At 61.4% G+C, this 15,858-nt stretch overlaps 1 protein-coding gene across 8 annotated transcripts; it reads left to right on the forward strand.

Annotated features, from left to right (window-relative positions):
- Positions 1 to 889: 889 nt before the first annotated feature.
- NSMF (NMDA receptor synaptonuclear signaling and neuronal migration factor) lies at positions 890 to 15,419 on the forward strand. Of its 8 annotated transcripts, none has more exons than XM_060101315.1 (15): positions 890 to 1,144; positions 1,535 to 1,596; positions 2,231 to 2,731; positions 3,949 to 4,024; positions 5,179 to 5,271; positions 6,149 to 6,201; positions 6,590 to 6,679; positions 7,224 to 7,348; positions 7,471 to 7,554; positions 7,646 to 7,679; positions 7,752 to 7,822; positions 7,970 to 8,049; positions 8,197 to 8,299; positions 8,528 to 8,603; positions 8,689 to 9,840. In XM_060101315.1, the coding sequence occupies exons 1-15, from the start codon at positions 1,074 to 1,076 to the stop codon at positions 8,784 to 8,786; spliced, it is 1,617 nt and encodes a 538-aa protein (XP_059957298.1). In that variant the 5' UTR covers positions 890 to 1,073; the 3' UTR covers positions 8,787 to 9,840. The 8 variants fall into 8 exon arrangements, with proteins under 8 accessions (XP_059957298.1, XP_059957300.1, XP_059957303.1 ...); XM_060101317.1 differs by having other exon boundaries at positions 5,203 to 5,271; XM_060101316.1 differs by lacking the exons at positions 890 to 1,144; positions 8,689 to 9,840 and adding exons at positions 1,282 to 1,407; positions 15,352 to 15,419.
- Positions 15,420 to 15,858: the final 439 nt, after the last annotated feature.

The following is a 15,858-nucleotide window of genomic DNA, read 5'->3' on the forward strand; positions in this document are numbered from 1 at the left end:
CCTGGCATCCCCTGCACACACAGCAGTCCTGTGGGGCTGTGTCGGCCCCTGCGGGCCCCCTGAGGCCTCTGAGATGTCAGAGCCCCTGATGCTTCTGCTTAGCCTGTCAATAAAGGTAGATATGATTGTGTGGGACACGTGGTCCCTGTGCTGAGGTCCCCGGGGCAGGGGGCAGCACCAAGATGGGCAGCCCCACAGTCCTGAGGCTGCAAGGCGGAGTGGTCACCATGTGGGGACTCGAGGACCCCCAGCCAGGCAGGCAGGACACCCAAGGTCTGCGGTGCAGCTGGGATCCCCCCAAACCAAGGATGAGGCCCTCCCGAGCTCTCAGGCATTGTTTCCATTCTGTACACACAAGAGTCTTCCCTAAGACGATGCCCACACCTTACTTCTCAGATCATTAAATAGCGCCGGGGGGTCCTTCTGTACAAAAAAGGAGACCTGTCAGCTCTATGACTTTGGAGTCCACGATCCCTGCAGGTCTCGGAGCAGGGCACGTGGGTCTGCGAGAGCAGGGAGACCCTTGACCGGAGGGCCTGGCACCCTGTGGTCAGGGGACCGCAGGCCTCAGTTTCCCAGCTCCAGAGGCAGCGCTGAGAGGGCGGAGAGACGGTGGGTCCCGCCCCCTGCCGCCCCCCGCCGCCCCCCGTCGCCCCCCGTCGCCCAACCCGGCCCCCTGGCCCCCCACCTCCCCACCTCCCCACCTACTGCCGGCGTGGTGGGCGGGGCTTCAGCCTAGTCTTTTCTGGGCCCCGCCCGGCTCAGACGTTACGGTGGGCGGAGCCTTCCTCGCCCAGCCGTGGCTGTGGACGGCCCGGCCCCAGCCCTGACGTAACGGAGGTGGCCCCGCCGAGCCCCGCCCCTTCCCTGACGTCGCGGTGGGCGGAGCGCCACCCCCGGGCCTGGCAGTGCTGTTCGGTGCGGCGGGGCGCGCGGAGGGATCGGTGTGGCCATGCGAGTCCCGAACCCGAACCCGAGCCCGAGCCCGATCTCCGGCGCGGCGCGGCTCCCCAGACGGAAGCGACGGGCGCGGGGCGCGCTCTGAGGCCTGGGGATGCGCCGCCGCCTCGACCATGGGCGCCGTCGCCTCCCGGAGGAGGGCGCTGCGGAGCGAGGCCATGTCCTCGGTGGCGGCCAAAGTGCGGTGAGTGCGGCGGGCCGACCGCCGGGGCCAGCCGCCCCCGCCCTCGCCCCGCAGCGTGCTCGCAGCCTGCGCCCCGCCCCCACCTCCATGCGGCTCCCTTCCCTGAGGCTGCGGTGGGCGAGCCGCACCTCACGACCCTCACACACGCTGGGTGGCAGGGGCTGGATGGAAAGCAGACCTGGGCCCCGCCTGCAGGTCCGGCCAAGGTGCACCGACACCCAAGGGTCCCCGAACTGCGACCTGCCAGCCCTGGGCATTCTGAGGTGGGATGGGAGTGCTTGCTGGCGGTGACCCCTGAGCCCTTCCTTGCTGGCGCCGAGGGCCTGGGTGGGGTGGGGACGCCAGGGTGGGTGATGTGCACTGACGGCGCACCCCGCTGTCACCCCGCAGAGCAGCCCGAGCGTTTGGCGAGTACCTGTCCCAGAGTCACCCTGAGAATCGAAACGGTGCAGGTAAGGGCACGTGAGGCAGTGCCGGGACGGGGTCCACCCACAGCCCCCCAACCTAGGCGAGGGGATGCTGTCTCCTGTCTAGGTCAGGCCCAGCCCCTGCGCACTGTGGGGTGTGAGCAGGCAGCTAGTGCCCTGCTGGGCTGGCTTCCTCACGCCCCCTGCCCCGCCTGGCCCAGAGCGCCAGGAGGAGCTCCGAGCCACTCATCACCATGGCACCCACCCAGCTTGGGCCGTTGGCATGGCAACAGGCCTCCTGGCACCCCCAGGACTGGCACCGCTGTCTCTGGGGGCCAGCTGGTGGGGGGGAGGGGAGAAGTTGGCACTGGGCACATGGGCGTGGTGGCAGGCTGGGAGGTGGCCTGCTTGTTTCTGGGCCCCACCCCCCATCACCCACAGGTAGCACAGCCTGTCGCCCACACGCACGTAAGAGGGGCTTGGGGCCATGATAGGCGTGAGACGTGAACCTCTAGGGGGAGTGCGCAGCTCAGAAATACCTCTTCTGAAGTCATCAGGGCCCACGGTTTGTTCAGTGGGCCAGGCACCCGCTGGGTATTCATTCCCTGCCTTCAGAACACCCGGAAACTGGGAGGGCAGGGCCAGCAGACCGCAAGCTCACCTGGTGCCTCTCCCCCAGACCACCTGCTGGCTGACGCCTACTCTGGCCACGACGGGTCCCCCGAGATGCAGCCTGCCCCCCAGAACAAGCGCCGCCTCTCCCTCATCTCCAACGGCCGCTATGAGGGCAGCCTCCCCGAGGAGGCCGTCAGTGGGAAGCCTGCCGGCGAGGGCCCCCAGCCCCGTGTGTATACCATTTCCGGGGAGCCAGCCCTGCTGCCCGGCCCGGAGGCCGAGGCCATCGAGCTGGCTGTGGTGAAGGGGCGGCAGCAGCGGGAGCGGCACCCCCGCCACCATAGCCAGCCCCTGCGCACCAGCCCGGGCGGCAGTCGTGAGGACGTCAGCAGACCCTGCCAGAGCTGGGCGGGCAGCCGCCAGGGCTCCAGGGAATGTCCCGGATGTGCCCAGCTCACCCCGAGTCCTTCCCCTCAGGCCTTTGGGCTGGACCAACCGCCTCTGCCTGAGGCCACCAGCCGCCGCAAGAAGCTGGAGAGGATGTACAGCGTTGACCGCGTGTCTGGTGAGGGGGCTCACTGGGGGCCTGGGCAGCTTCAGGCAGGATGCTGGTGCTGGGGTCGGCCAGCAGCCAGCACTGTGAGGTTTGGGCAGAGCAGGGTGCCCAGGTCACGGCCTGCAGGTGGCGACCTGCCGCCACATCCCGTGCCCCACCTCAGGCCTCACGGTCGGCTTTGGCCTTGCCAGCACCAAATCATCGGAGGAGTGCTTCCCCGAGGAGGGGGCCTGGCCTGAGGGTCTTAAGGGTTGAGCAGGTAGAAAACCTGGCTGAACGGAAAGATCAGGCTGCCTCCAGGGAGTCCTGGGGAACAGTCCCTTCCCTGGGGCCCACTTACCAAGGGAGGCGCGTGATTGCCTGGGGCCCAGCCAGCCAGTGGGGCCCTCCCCAGGATGGTCGATCTGTGCCGGTGGCTGCGGAGCCCCAGAGGCCTGCTGTCGGCAAGATGCCTCCCTGGGACATTCAAGTGGCCCCACGCCTCCTGGCTCTGAGGTTGTCATCTCCTGAGGGTAGAATTCTACCTAGGAGACCTGGTGCGTCCTCTCAGGGCACCTCTTGGGCCTCCAAATCAGCAACCCAGCTGGGCCTCAGGGCACAGGCCTGGGGTGTGGGCAGTTCACCTCCACGACCTCATGCTCCTCTGACGCACCCAGGCCAGGGGCTGGGACAGGGGTCAGGGAAGAGAATAGAGTGATCTTCACCCACTCTGTCTAGTGCCTATAGGGGCCCTGGGAAGGGGCAGTCTCCACGCCCGGTGAGGGCCTCCGCCTCGCCCTCCGAGAAGGGTCTGGGAGAGGGGAGGTCCAACCAAGTGGACGCCAGAGTGGGCCGCAGAGAAGGCCCTGGAGACCCCAAGGAGAGGCTGCAGCCATTGTCCCTGCCCTTCCCCTCCTGCTTAAATGGAGACAAAGTCAATCCTTTCTCTGGGCACCCTGGAGGCAGGCTGTGCTCTCAGAAGAACACTCGTCAGCTGTGGGTAGCAGAGGGAGAGCTAAGCAAAGACAAGCGTCACCAAGCCGCCGAGCTGTCGTGCTTTGAACAGCTGAGCGGACACCCGAGCCTGCTGGCCCTGCGCCGGCCTCCCGACCTGGGATGGGGCTGGGGAGCCCTGGTGCTTCTCCTCCACCGTCTGTGGCAGAAGCATCTCCTTCCCCGACAGGTGGGGGTAAAGACTTCAGGAACCCCTGAGCCAGCCTAGTCACTGCTCCTTTGGTCTCTTCCAGATGACGTCCCCATCCGTACCTGGTTCCCCAAGGAAAACCTCTTCAGTTTCCAGACAGCAACTACAACTATGCAAGCGTGAGTCATGTCTGACGTGTGCTGGGCCCAGGCCGGGTGCCCTCTTCCTGGTGCTCAGGAGTTACTGCCGGATCCTCTCCCGTCCTCTGAGCCCACCTGCGTGGCTGCTTCTGAGCAGCTCCGTGTGCCATGTTCCGCCAGCTCTGCCTGAATGTGTCCGTCTGAAGGAAGGCAGGCCTGGCTGCTCCTAACGCCACTGCCCCTCCCCCGCCCCATCCCTTCCCCACTGCCCTGTCCCTCACAGTCCCTCCAGTCCGTCCATCCTGTCCTGCGGGGACCTGGGTGGGGGCTGCAGCTGATGCAGTCACCAGCAGAGATGGTTCGCTGCCCCGTGTCACCCAGCTCCGCCTTCACGCAGGCCCCAAACAGCAGCCTACTTGTGTTTCATGCGCATTGCGAGTGATCACAACTTAGTCCCCTGGGGGGCATGCTCTTGACCTTCGCACAGCTGGGTGTTCTGTCAGGGCTTCCTTTCAGGGAGGGACTCTGCTGCAGTGTCCCCGATACCGAAGAAGCTGCCTCCTGCGTATGCTACCCTGGGGAGCGCACCACCACCCTTGGGCTGGATGGGGGCCGCTACCTTCGCTGCTGGACCCAGGGTCGGCAGGGCACAGTCAGGCCTCTGTGCAGCCTGACAAGGTCACAGCATCTGGTGGCCTAGGCCACGGTGACTTCCGCGTCTGCTGCCCTTTCAAGGGCTGGCCTGCGGCATAGCCGGCACCCTGCTGGTGCCTGGGTGCCTGTGAGGGACCCTCCAGGTCCATGACAAGAAAGGAACTAACTGAAGGGCGGTTGGGGGTCCGAGGGTCTCCGCTCACTGTGTCTTCTCTCTCACGCTGCCCCTTCCCGCCTCGACTGTAGCATCTCGTAAGTACCGTGTGGACCTCGAGCCTGAGGGCATGGCGGTTGTCCCTGGGGGACTCTCCCACCCCCAAGTAGGTTGGGGCAGGCCAGGGACCTGGGCCTTGACCATGAGGGCGTGCTGGGTCCCAGCGAGCGCCAAGGCTACAGCAGGGCCTGCGGAACTGGGCCGAGGACAGGGCGAGGCAGGCCAGGACCTTCTGCCTGGCCCAGTGCCCTGGATGCCCCGCTGGGCCCTGAGCTCGAGCCTCTGTCCCCACGTCTCTGTCCCTCTTGCCTTCGGCCAAGGGCAGTGCTGACTCGTGGCGGTTTCCCAGGGTGTTCAGGGGCTACGCGGAGAGGAAGCGCCGGAAACGGGAGAATGATTCCGCGTCTGTAATCCAGAGGTAGGGCCTGCCAGCCACTCGCCACCAGGGTCCGTCTCTTGTCTGTCCTGGTCTAGCCTGGGCCCACCCAGCCCAGCAGACCTGATGGGGGAAGGGCGGTGGCGAACACTGGCCTGGCCCTGCTCTGGGGACGCGGCAGGCAGGAAAGGTCATGTGGCCTGAGCCCCTAGGCCTATGTTTTGGGGGTACAGTGACAGCTGAACTGCAGCCAGCTGGCCCCCTGTGCCTTTTTCTGGCCCTTGAAGCCCAGAGCAGTGGGGTCAGCAGCCAGGCTTACCCTCCCTAATCCCCACCCACCTCAGAGATGTGTCCAGGAAGCTTGTCTGGCCATCTTGCAAGTTGGGCCTTGGCAGGGCACAAAGTTTGGGGTGAAGGAGACCTGATTCTGAGGTGGCCCAGGGACACAGCGGCAGGGGAGGGGCATCTGCCAGCCCCAAACCCACCTCACGCTTGGGGACAGTTGTGCTGCCCTGGCCACCATGTGCAGGAAGCAGGAGCCCTTGACCACGGGGGGAGGGAGGCTCCCGGGGTTCAGAGTGCCTGGGCGCAAGGAGAGAAGGGAAGCGTGGGCAGCGAAGGTGGGAGACCCGAGTGCACAGGGTCGCCGAGGGCGCTGTCCTGGGAGGGGGTGGGGCTGCAGGAGGAGGCTGGCTTATCGTGCCTTTGTACTGGCAGCAAAGGGGGAGCCCGAGAGGAGTCTCAGGAGGACAGGGACTGGGTGGGATTTGCCTGTGGGAGAGCTGGGGGCGCCGGGAGGGCATCCCTCACGGCAAGGGGCAGTGTTGGGACGGTGGCCAGCAAGCAGTGGGGAGGGGAGCGCGTGGGACGGGGCGCCACCCTCGCGGCCCTCACCAGCCCCCGGTGCTTCCGCCCCCAGGAACTTCCGCAAACACCTGCGCATGGTCGGCAGCCGGCGGGTGAAGGCCCAGAGTAAGGCCCGGGAGCGGCGCGGGCGGGCGGGGGCGCGCTGTTCTTGGCCGGCTGGGGCTTCGCGTGCTGCGCTCTGCGCCCCAAAGGCCCGCGTCCCCAGGCCCTGCTGCAGGGCCCCGCTGCACCCCCGCGGGCACCTTCCCACTCCCAGGCTCCGCCCCAGGGCAGGGCCCCGCCCCTGCACGGAGACTCCGCCCATGTCCGCCCAGCACTGTCCTTGTCCGCAGTCGACCGGACGCACTCCCCACTCCCGCCCCTCCCGCCGCAGTGGCGTCTTCCACTCTCCGGACCCCCTCACCGTCCCCACGTCCTCCCCAGCCAGCCCCTGTCCCTGTCCATTTCGTGCGGCTGCAGGCCCCGCCCCTAACGGGTTCTGCTTTCGCTGCAGCGTTCGCCGAGCGGCGCGAGCGGAGCTTCAGCCGGTCCTGGAGCGACCCCACCCCCATGAAAGCCGACACCTCCCACGACTCCCGAGACAGTAGGTGCCCGGCGGCGCAGGCCAGCACACCTCTCCCAGGGGCTCCCCTAGGCCCCCAGCCCTGCGCTCCCTGCGCCGGGGGAGCAGCTAGGCTTCTGCGCCTTTGCTGAACCTCGGTTTACCAGACTGAGGGCGGCCCTCCGGCACCTCCGATCTTCTGGGCAGGGGTAACTAAGGGCTGCGGCTCGCTGGCTGCCCTGGCCTGGTGCCGCCCTCATGCCCGAAGCCTGAGGAGCAGTGCCAGACTCCTCCTTGGCCCGGGCGCCAGGCACGCCTGGCTGGAGCTGACCCTTGCCCTCCGGCTCCCACTGGCCTTGCACCAGGGTCCACCGCCTTCCCAGTCAGGCTGGTGGCAGCTGCCAGTCTTGTCGGGCTGCTGGGGTCCTCAGCTTGGCTCTCACCCACCCTGGGCTTCTCCCTGACCTGGAGGACCCTCCGGGACATGCCTTGCTGACTCTGGCCTCCACCCATCTCTGGGGGTTGCAGCCGGGACAGGAGGCGCTGCAGATGATCCTCAGGCCCAGTGGCACATTCTGCCCTACAGGTAGTGATCTGCAGAGCTCACATTGCACCTTGGGCGAGGCCTTTGAGGACCTGGACTGGGAGACGGAGAGGGGCCTGGAGGCTGTAGCCTGTGACACTGAGGGCTTCGTGCCACCCAAGGTCATGGTGAGGCCCCACACAGCTGTTGCAGGCTGCTCAGCAGTGGGGAGGGGGGTCTCAAGGGGGCTCCTGCTGCCCACTGGCTCCGAGGCGGCCAGGGCGCTGAGTGGCCCCCCTGTTGTTCCCAGCTCATCTCCTCTAAAGTGCCCAAAGCTGAGTACATCCCCACCATCCTCCGCAGGGACGACCCCTCCATCATTCCCATTCTCTATGTGAGTGCCTGCCCAGCCCCCCTCGCGGTGTCGGGTGGGGGGTGCTGCCTGAGAAGGGCTCTGACGTGGGGCTGGCTTCCATCTGTCCCAGGACCACGAGCACGCCACCTTCGAGGACATTCTGGGTAAGTACTCCGCCCCCCTGCCCTCTGGTCTTGGGGCTGCTGGGGGCGGCACTCACACCTCTGCCTCCGCAGAGGAGATAGAGAAGAAGCTGAACGTCTACCACAAGGGGGCCAAAATCTGGAAGATGCTGATTTTCTGCCAGGTAGGGCTCAGCCCTTCCTGCCCAGGGGTGGGGGGTGGAGGGTGCCACCTTCCTGGGCATGCACGTCTGCATCTGCACGTGTTGGGGGCAGCGGTGGTTGGACACCTCCGGTGCGCGGCCCCGTCGGCTAACGGCAGCCTCTCACAGGGCGGCCCAGGACACCTGTACTTGCTCAAGAACAAGGTGGCCACCTTTGCCAAAGTGGAGAAGGAAGAGGACATGATCCAGTGAGCTGGGCGGGGGGGGGGCTGGGAGGCTGGGGGGCTGGAGGCAGCATCTGCTGGGGCACCGTGTCCCCGCAGTGCCTCCTGTGATGCCCCCTCACACCTGGGGGTCGGGCTGGAGGCCACCTGTGACCATCCCTCCCCCGCCAGCTTCTGGAAACGGTTGAGCCGCTTGATGAGCAAAGTGAACCCGGAGCCGAACGTCATCCACGTCATGGGCTGCTACGTCCTGGGGAACCCCAACGGGGAGAAGGTATGGGGCCCAGGGCCCAGAGCCCACACCAGGCTGCAGACCCCAGACCTGTGAAGGGTTGATAGAACCACCATTTCTCTCCAGATTCCCTTTCCCTTCTCATTCTCCCAGGGAAACCCCCATGCCTGGGCCTAACCAGCTGGGGGGGGTCCTGTTCCCCAACCCCCCATTCTCCTCATCCCTCTGTCTTCCTCTGCCCTGAGCTCATGGCCCACCCCCTCTTTTCAGCTGTTCCAGAACCTCAGGACCCTCATGACCCCTTACAGGGTCATCTTTGAGTCCCCCCTGGAGCTGTCAGCCCAAGGTGAGTTTGCCGGGCTGGTCCCCAGTTGTGGGGTGGGTTCTGGGGGGCGGTGGCCTGAGCCCCGGCCTCGCCCCTCCTGCCTCAGGAAAGCAGATGATCGAGACCTACTTTGACTTCCGGCTGTACCGCCTGTGGAAAAGCCGCCAGCACTCGAAGCTGCTGGACTTTGAGGATGTTCTTTGAGGGGCGGGTCCACCACCTGGCCGCTTCTTCGGACCAGCGACGGGGGCTGGGCCGCTGTGTGCTGCCCAGTACCGTGTGGGTCCTGGTCTTTACGGCCACTTCAGGGCACCCTCAGACGTCGCTCAGGTTCCCTCCCAGGGGTCTGGTCCTCAAGGCATCACGGGTCAAAAGAGGTCCCAGCCCCCGCGCCCAGGAGGAGCCACCGCGGCCGGTGGACGTTGACCGGGTCTAGGCCTCGCCTGGAGGCTGCAGCTCTGGGGCGGCTCCTGTGCAGGGTCATAGAAATAAGTGCAATTTTCTACCACCCCTGAGACGATTCAGAGGGAAGCAGCATTACTGGTTAACTAGTTAAGTGCTACGTTACTAGTAACGGCGTAGACCACCCGGCTCAGCGTGCGTTCAGGACCTTGTCTGCCCCGCGCCCCAGCCCTGCCGTATCTGATCACCAGCACCAGGGCGGCCCGCCTGCCCGGCCTGGCTCTGTCCCTGGCCGAGTCCCTGATTGTCTGTGCTTGCACTGCTCTCGCCACCCCTGCTTACCTGGCCTCGGCCGTGCCGGCTCGGCAGGGGTGCCTGGGCAGCAGCTGGGGGGCACACCTTCCTTTCTCTCAGAGCGCGCGCTGGGTCGAGCCAGGCCCTGCCTGCTCCCCGGTCTCCCAGGCCCGCCCAGCTCCCTGCTGCTGTCCAGCTCAGCTCTTGGTGGCCGAGCTCTGAAGTCCTCTCCTAGTGCAGAGGCCTGGGCTCTTGGCGGGGCCTGCCGGGGCTGGGTCCTGGTGGGGGAGAACCCTGCTGCACCCTGCTTAGGGGCCTGGACCCTGCAGCCAGGGCCCGAGAGCTGGGCGGCCGGTGTGCTGTGGGCTCGAAGCCTGGCCCGCGGCCCAGTGGGTGAGCTCTCTTGTACATAGCTGGGGCTCGGGGGCTGGCCCCCCTTTGCAGAGCCTGGTCTGAGACACCTGGCTGTGCCCCCAGCCAAGGGGGGGCGGGGGCTTGTGCCGGGCTCTGAAAAATGTACGACTTCCCTTAGAGTGACCATTAAATCTGACCCTCTGCTGCAGCCGCCGCCTGGGTCTCCTCTCTCAGCACCACCGTCCACTGCCTCCCTGGGCCCAGAAGGTTCTGGGCCCGCTGGTCTGAGGTTGTTGCTGTCGTGGCCGCCTGGACCGAGGGGGCTGGAGCCGCTAGGCCTGCCCTGCCAAGGGCACTCTGCGAGAGGTCTGGGGACGGGGCTCCCAGGGCTCCGGGGAAAAGAGCAGGTCCTTGACAGGGCTGCAGGGTGTGGTCCTGCAGGGGAGCCAGGTGAGGTCGGGAGGTGAGGGCAGAGACACCCTCCTCCTGTAGCCTCTGCCCCACTCCCGGGCACAGAGCGGAGGGCCATTCCTTCCCTCAGGCCATTCTCTGCATGTGGTCAGCAGTGTGGCCACAGTGGGAGGCTGGGAGGTGACCACAGGACCAGCTGGCCATCACTAGCCTTAGTCATCCCCAGATGTGCCCATTGCCGCCACCCTCCCCTCCAGTGGCCAAGGTGCTTTTGGGTCCAGCCAGGCTTGGCTACCCTGGTGGCTCCTGTTCCAGTTGCCTGGGGCAGATCAGATGGGTGCATCCAGGGCCACCAAGGGCTGAGGAGGGTGGGGGGCTGCCAGGGGATGGCATGGGTGAAGGCTGGGAGGCCTGGGGTTCTGGGGGCCTGGAGGCCGGCAGCCTGGCATCGGGGGCTGCTGCCAGGAGAATTCATGTCCGGAAGAAAGCCCACCCAGGCCACGAGGATAGCTCTCCAGCGTGACCCATCTGCCCTCACCGTGTGCTTCGAAGGCACGATTACCATGTGACCTGCAGGCCTGACCCCGGGACTGCCAGAAGCTTTGTCACGTGCCCCTGCCCCTCCCCCAGACTCTGACGGGGGACCCTGTAGTCGAGGGACTGGGACTGTGGAAGCAAGTGGGCTTGCCCCACAGTCTTTTGGGTCAGCCGCTGTGGGTAAGGGCTGGTGAGGTCCGCCCGCGGGAGGCTTGAGGTCTTGCATCTGGTTCACAAGGTTCCTTCCCTCATACCCCATAACCACCAACCAGCGTGATGGAGAAAAGACATGAAATCCAGTACAAATGAGGAAGGCGTTTTGGGAAAAGAACAAAACCGAGGGGAGGGGTGGCAGACCCGGAGGCAGGCTGGGTGGGGGCGGGCCGGGGCAAGCTCAGGTCTCTGCGGCCTTCCCCGCACGCCCAGCCAGCTGGGAAACCGCGGCAGCAGCAAGCGAGGGCTGGGAGAGAAGTATTGGCAACTAGTGTGCGAGGAAAAGGGTTAAGGTCCTTAGCATGCAAGGAGTTTTTATGTATTGACAAGAAGGAGACAAAAGCCAGCAGAGAAGAGTGAATAAAGGGCTGAACTGACAACTCACAGAGAAGAAAATCAAGTGGCCGATGAAAAGCCAGTGAAGGGAAAGAGGTGCTTGCTGCCTGTTTGTTTGGCAAAAATTTAAAGGGTATGAGTCACCCTGTGCTGGTGACTGTGTGGGGAGGAGATCATGTGAATTGCCACAGCCTTATTGGAAAACAGTCTGGCAATAGCTCTTAAAATATAACTGGTAAACACTGAGCCAGCACCTCCCACTGGGGCCTTCTGCATGGACGTCCATGTCCCACAGTTCATGCCATTAATCGGGGCAAGGCCAGATCATGTGGACGGCTATCCTGGAAGAGGCAGATTGTTCAAAAGGCTTGTTGTTGAGGGAGAAGTATGGTTGGGCCTGCAAGAGGCCCGAATACTCTCTGTTTAAACTGATGAGGTCAAGCTCACATTGATGAGGTGTGTTCTGCTCACCCACAGTGACACACACGCCTGTATAATGTCTGATGTCCAGTCCTCACCTCCTGGTGACAACGTGGACAGAGGTGGCCCCGGCCTGCCCTGTCTACCTGTGCTGCTCTCTCCAAGCCTTGCAGTGTGCATGCCCCAGCCTATGTGGCCAGGCTCACCCCCTCAACCCCTAACAGCCACCCCCCATTACCCCCTGCCCTGGATGTGTGCCCTAGAGGGACAGACCCCACCATGGGGAGGACAGACTCAGGGCGTATCTGCCTTGTCTAGAACCTTCCATCACCATTAGGATGAAACTCAGATCCACTGTTTGCCCTACTATCCGGAAGGGACACGTTGTGCCTACAGCTCCTTTAGTAGGTCTGTGTGGGGGGAAGAGAGTCGCACTTGAATTCCCAGGGAGGGGTCTCCAGAGACCAGGATTAGGAGGGAGATCGTCAAAGCCACTGTGGAGGCACCCTCCTGCTGGTCCCACCCCACGCAGCTGTCACCCAGACAGGGCCAGGGTCTTTCTGAGGACCCCAGGAAGGCAGTCGTGGACTAGACATGCTGTATTCATTGGACATGGCTCAAGGGCCAGGAAGGGAGACCCTGGAGGGGGCTGGGAGCTAGGGACCTGGAAAGGTCAGGAAAACCACCTGCAAAGGTGTTTATGAGCCCCTGGACCTGCTCCCAGGCCTGTGTGGACCTGACCCAGACCCAACCAGCACCCTCGACAGTGGGCCAGCCCATTCCCAGACCCACCACTGGGGGTGCAGCTAAAGCCCCAGCATTCTCCATAGGATGGAGGCAAGACCCCAGTCTCACAGAGTGGTATTCAAAATACTAGAAACCAGAAGAACTATGGCACTTGAAGAACCATGAAGATCTTGCCCAGCAGGTACAAGCCACCAGCAGGTACCAAGGATGAGAAGACACAGGTGTTGAAATTATCTGGCAAAGACTTGGTAGAGCTGTTGTAAAGATGCTCACATGAGCTGTTGATCTAAAATAATAAAACAACCAGTTATTTTACCAGCAACATGAGTTTATTCGGGAACAGTACAGAACTGGAATCCAGGACAAGCAGTCTAAGGTGAACCACAAGCAAGTGCGGAGAACAAGGGAGCAGAAACTCTTTTATAGAGGAGAAGGCGGAGTTGGGAGGGGCTGTTCTAAACAAAGTGTCCATTGGAGCAAACGGAGTTTGCAGTGCGGTGGCTTTTCATTGGCTGAACTGTGATGGTCTCTCATTGGCTGGGCTGTTGCTCGGCGGGGAGAAAATCTTCCTTTCTCCTGCTGGGTAGTAAGTAGTAACCTTCCGGTTGGGCCTGCAATTGAGGCTGCACGGTAGGGTGTGAGAGCTCCCCCTTCTGGCCTCCTGTTAAATAAGGTTTCTGTTTATTAATTTTCACATTTCTCCTCTTTGATCAAGATTTTTCTCTGAAAGCACTGCTTATCAAAAATCAGTTTTTTATGGATTCAGTGACTTTTTGTCCATCAATGCCAGGGAGGACCTTCCCTGGGTACCGTGTCCCTCGTGGAAGGGAGAGTGCACAGATTGGAAACCTCTTGAGGTCACATTCAAGAAACAAGGAGGGATAGGAGGGAGATCTCTGAGGAATTTCCCATCTAAAGTCTGTGTCTTAGAACAGTGAATACAGCAAGGGAACAGTCAACACAAAGAAGTAAGCACTTTGAGAAGGCACAGTGCAGGAATAAGCATGAAGCCATAGCTGATAAATTTTCCCCCAAATAGCAAAACTTCAAGGACTTTTGTTTATTAAAATTGAAGTATAGTTGATTGACAGTGTTGGGTTATTAAAGACATTCATTTGAAACTAAATGTTTGTCAATAGTACAGCCTGTAGGTTACAAATTTAGACCATGAATTTGGATAAGAATCCGGAGTCAGTTAATAGTCCAGATGAAATAGAGAGACTTGTGTGAATTTGAAACCTAACAGGCCTGGTTCTGACATCTGGTCAGATGTTGTCTTCTTCAATTCGGGGAAATCTTTACTTTCAGGTCCCCAGTCGGTGTGCAGCTTCATTCAGGCATGAGTCACCTGAATGCAGGGGTCTATTCCTTGGAGTTTGACAGCACAAGGGTGGGTTAGCAGTGCCTGATTCGGGCCTTTCCAGTGAGGGTGAAGGGGGTCCTTACTCAGGGGTCTTTTCCAACAAAGTCTCTGGGTTGCAGGTGTGATGCTCAAGCTCTTCATCTCATGGGAGCGTGCTGTGAAAAGATCACTCTTCCAGGGCATGATTATTTTCAACAGAAGCAATCAGGCCTCTATAATATTGAAGTATATCTCCCTTTACCAGCAGTGGATCAAAAGAGGCAGGTCTCAGGTGCATCCGAGGTCTGGTGACTGTCTCAGGGGTGAGAGTTGATGAGTTCTAAAGGGAGTGGTCTGAGATTTAGAAGGATAAACGGCAATGCTTTTGGCCACGGTAGTTGGAGAGTGTACGTTTTGCCAGTTGGGTTTTAATAGTGCCCTAGTGCACTATTCGAGTAACCCTGTGGATTGGGGATGGTAAGACAGTGAGAGTGGAAAACCGGCCAAACAGTACAGACTAGTCGAAGTACCGGACCAGTAAAATGGGTTCCCCGGTCACTGTGAAGGACTCCCCAGAGAAGGGGATTAGGGATTACCCAAGGAAGGATAATCTTTTCTAACAAAATATTAGCCTTGGAGGAAGCAGTGGCCTGTCTACAGGGGAAAACTTTGGTCCAGTGAGAAAATATACAGCTCATGACTAAACATGTTTGTATCCATGTGGTGGGGAAGCTGTATGAAATCCGTCTGCCGGACCTCCAGTGGTACGTGAGGCAGTTCAGTGTCTGGGAGCAGTGCAAACGGGTTTCCCTGGATCGTGTTTTGTTTCTCGTGGAGGTGTTTTTGGCCCCACCGTGTGGCACGTGGGATCTTAGCTCCCCAACCAGGAATCGAACCCGCAGCCCCTGCATTGGAAACGCGGAGTCCTAACCACCAGACTGCCAGGGAAGTCCCTGCCTGGATTGTATTTGGACAGGTGAGACAGGTGGGACGAGCCAGGTGGACACTTTCTGCAGCCTTATGAATGTTTCCCCACCGATGTTGGTTCGTGAAGGCTCTCATTTTGTCAGTGGACCTGTGGTTTAGCGCATGTCCAATGGTGAGGAGTGAGAACCTTAGAATTTCTGGTGGAGGCTGGATTGTTATTTGGCCCAAGCTAGAGTTCTTTTTATCAAACCAACAGTCACTAGATTTCCAATATTGTTTTTTCTTTTCTGGGGCCAACTGTTATGCATTTCTAGTCAATTTTTCCAGATTGTCATCTTGGGGAGCATGTCTTTGGACCATGACAGAAGTTTGGCCATTGATTCCTTTGAGAGCAGTGGTTTTGGAGGAAATATCAGTGACGTGGCTTCCTTTAGCCTCTGGGGAGTCGAGTCTGGAATGCCCAGGGATCTTAATAACCGTCAGGGCGGCTGCGAGAGTATGGTATCTGTTAGATTTGGAAATGGGAGCCATTTTTAATCTTTCCCCATTACAGGTAAGGAACCTCGTTGTTTCCATCAGCATCCCAAGGTCTTGGGCTGCCCCAAAGTCATACTGACGGTGTAAATACGGTGATTTTGCCCTTGGCTGAAGCACAAGCCGAGTGAGAGCATATAGCTCAGCCTGTTGGCCCACAGTAGCCAGAAAGTAAAGGTGCTGCCTTGGTGACTTCAGGGGGGGATGTAACAGCACAGCCAGCACAGTGTTTACCATTGTCACCTTCAGCAGGAACCGTCAGTAAACCACGGGGCGTCCGCCCTGGTGAGAGGAGCCCCCTGTAAAGCGGCATGGGACGTCCGCCCTGGTGAGAGGAGCCCCCTGTAAAGCGGCATGGGGCGTCCGCCCTGGTGAGAGGAGCCCCCTGTAAAGCGGCATGGGGCGTCCGCCCTGGTGAGAGGAGCCCCCTGTAAAGCGGCATGGGGCATCAGCAGGTGCTCTGTCGGTGTGAGGCAGTCATGAGGTTGTCAGAGAGGCAGAGAGCAGAACAGCAGCGGCAAGGTTGCTCCAACGGGGAGAGCTGTGTGAGGAGCTGTTAGCAGGGTTCCATGGGAGGTGGGGTGACTAACTGGAAAGCGTTGAGTGTGTGAGAATTTGGGAGGGCTTCTACCGCGTGGGGTGCAAAGATGGTGAAAACTCTTTCTCTGGTGATGACTGTTTCTCTGGTGGCCTTGACTGGAAGGGCAGCGGCAGGAGTGGCTCTGAGACAAGGGGGTATCCCCGTGCCACAAGTCCAGC

Source organism: Mesoplodon densirostris, chromosome 6, assembly GCF_025265405.1.
Source record: "Mesoplodon densirostris isolate mMesDen1 chromosome 6, mMesDen1 primary haplotype, whole genome shotgun sequence".
In the NCBI taxonomy this organism is placed as follows: Eukaryota; Metazoa; Chordata; class Mammalia; order Artiodactyla; family Ziphiidae; genus Mesoplodon; species Mesoplodon densirostris.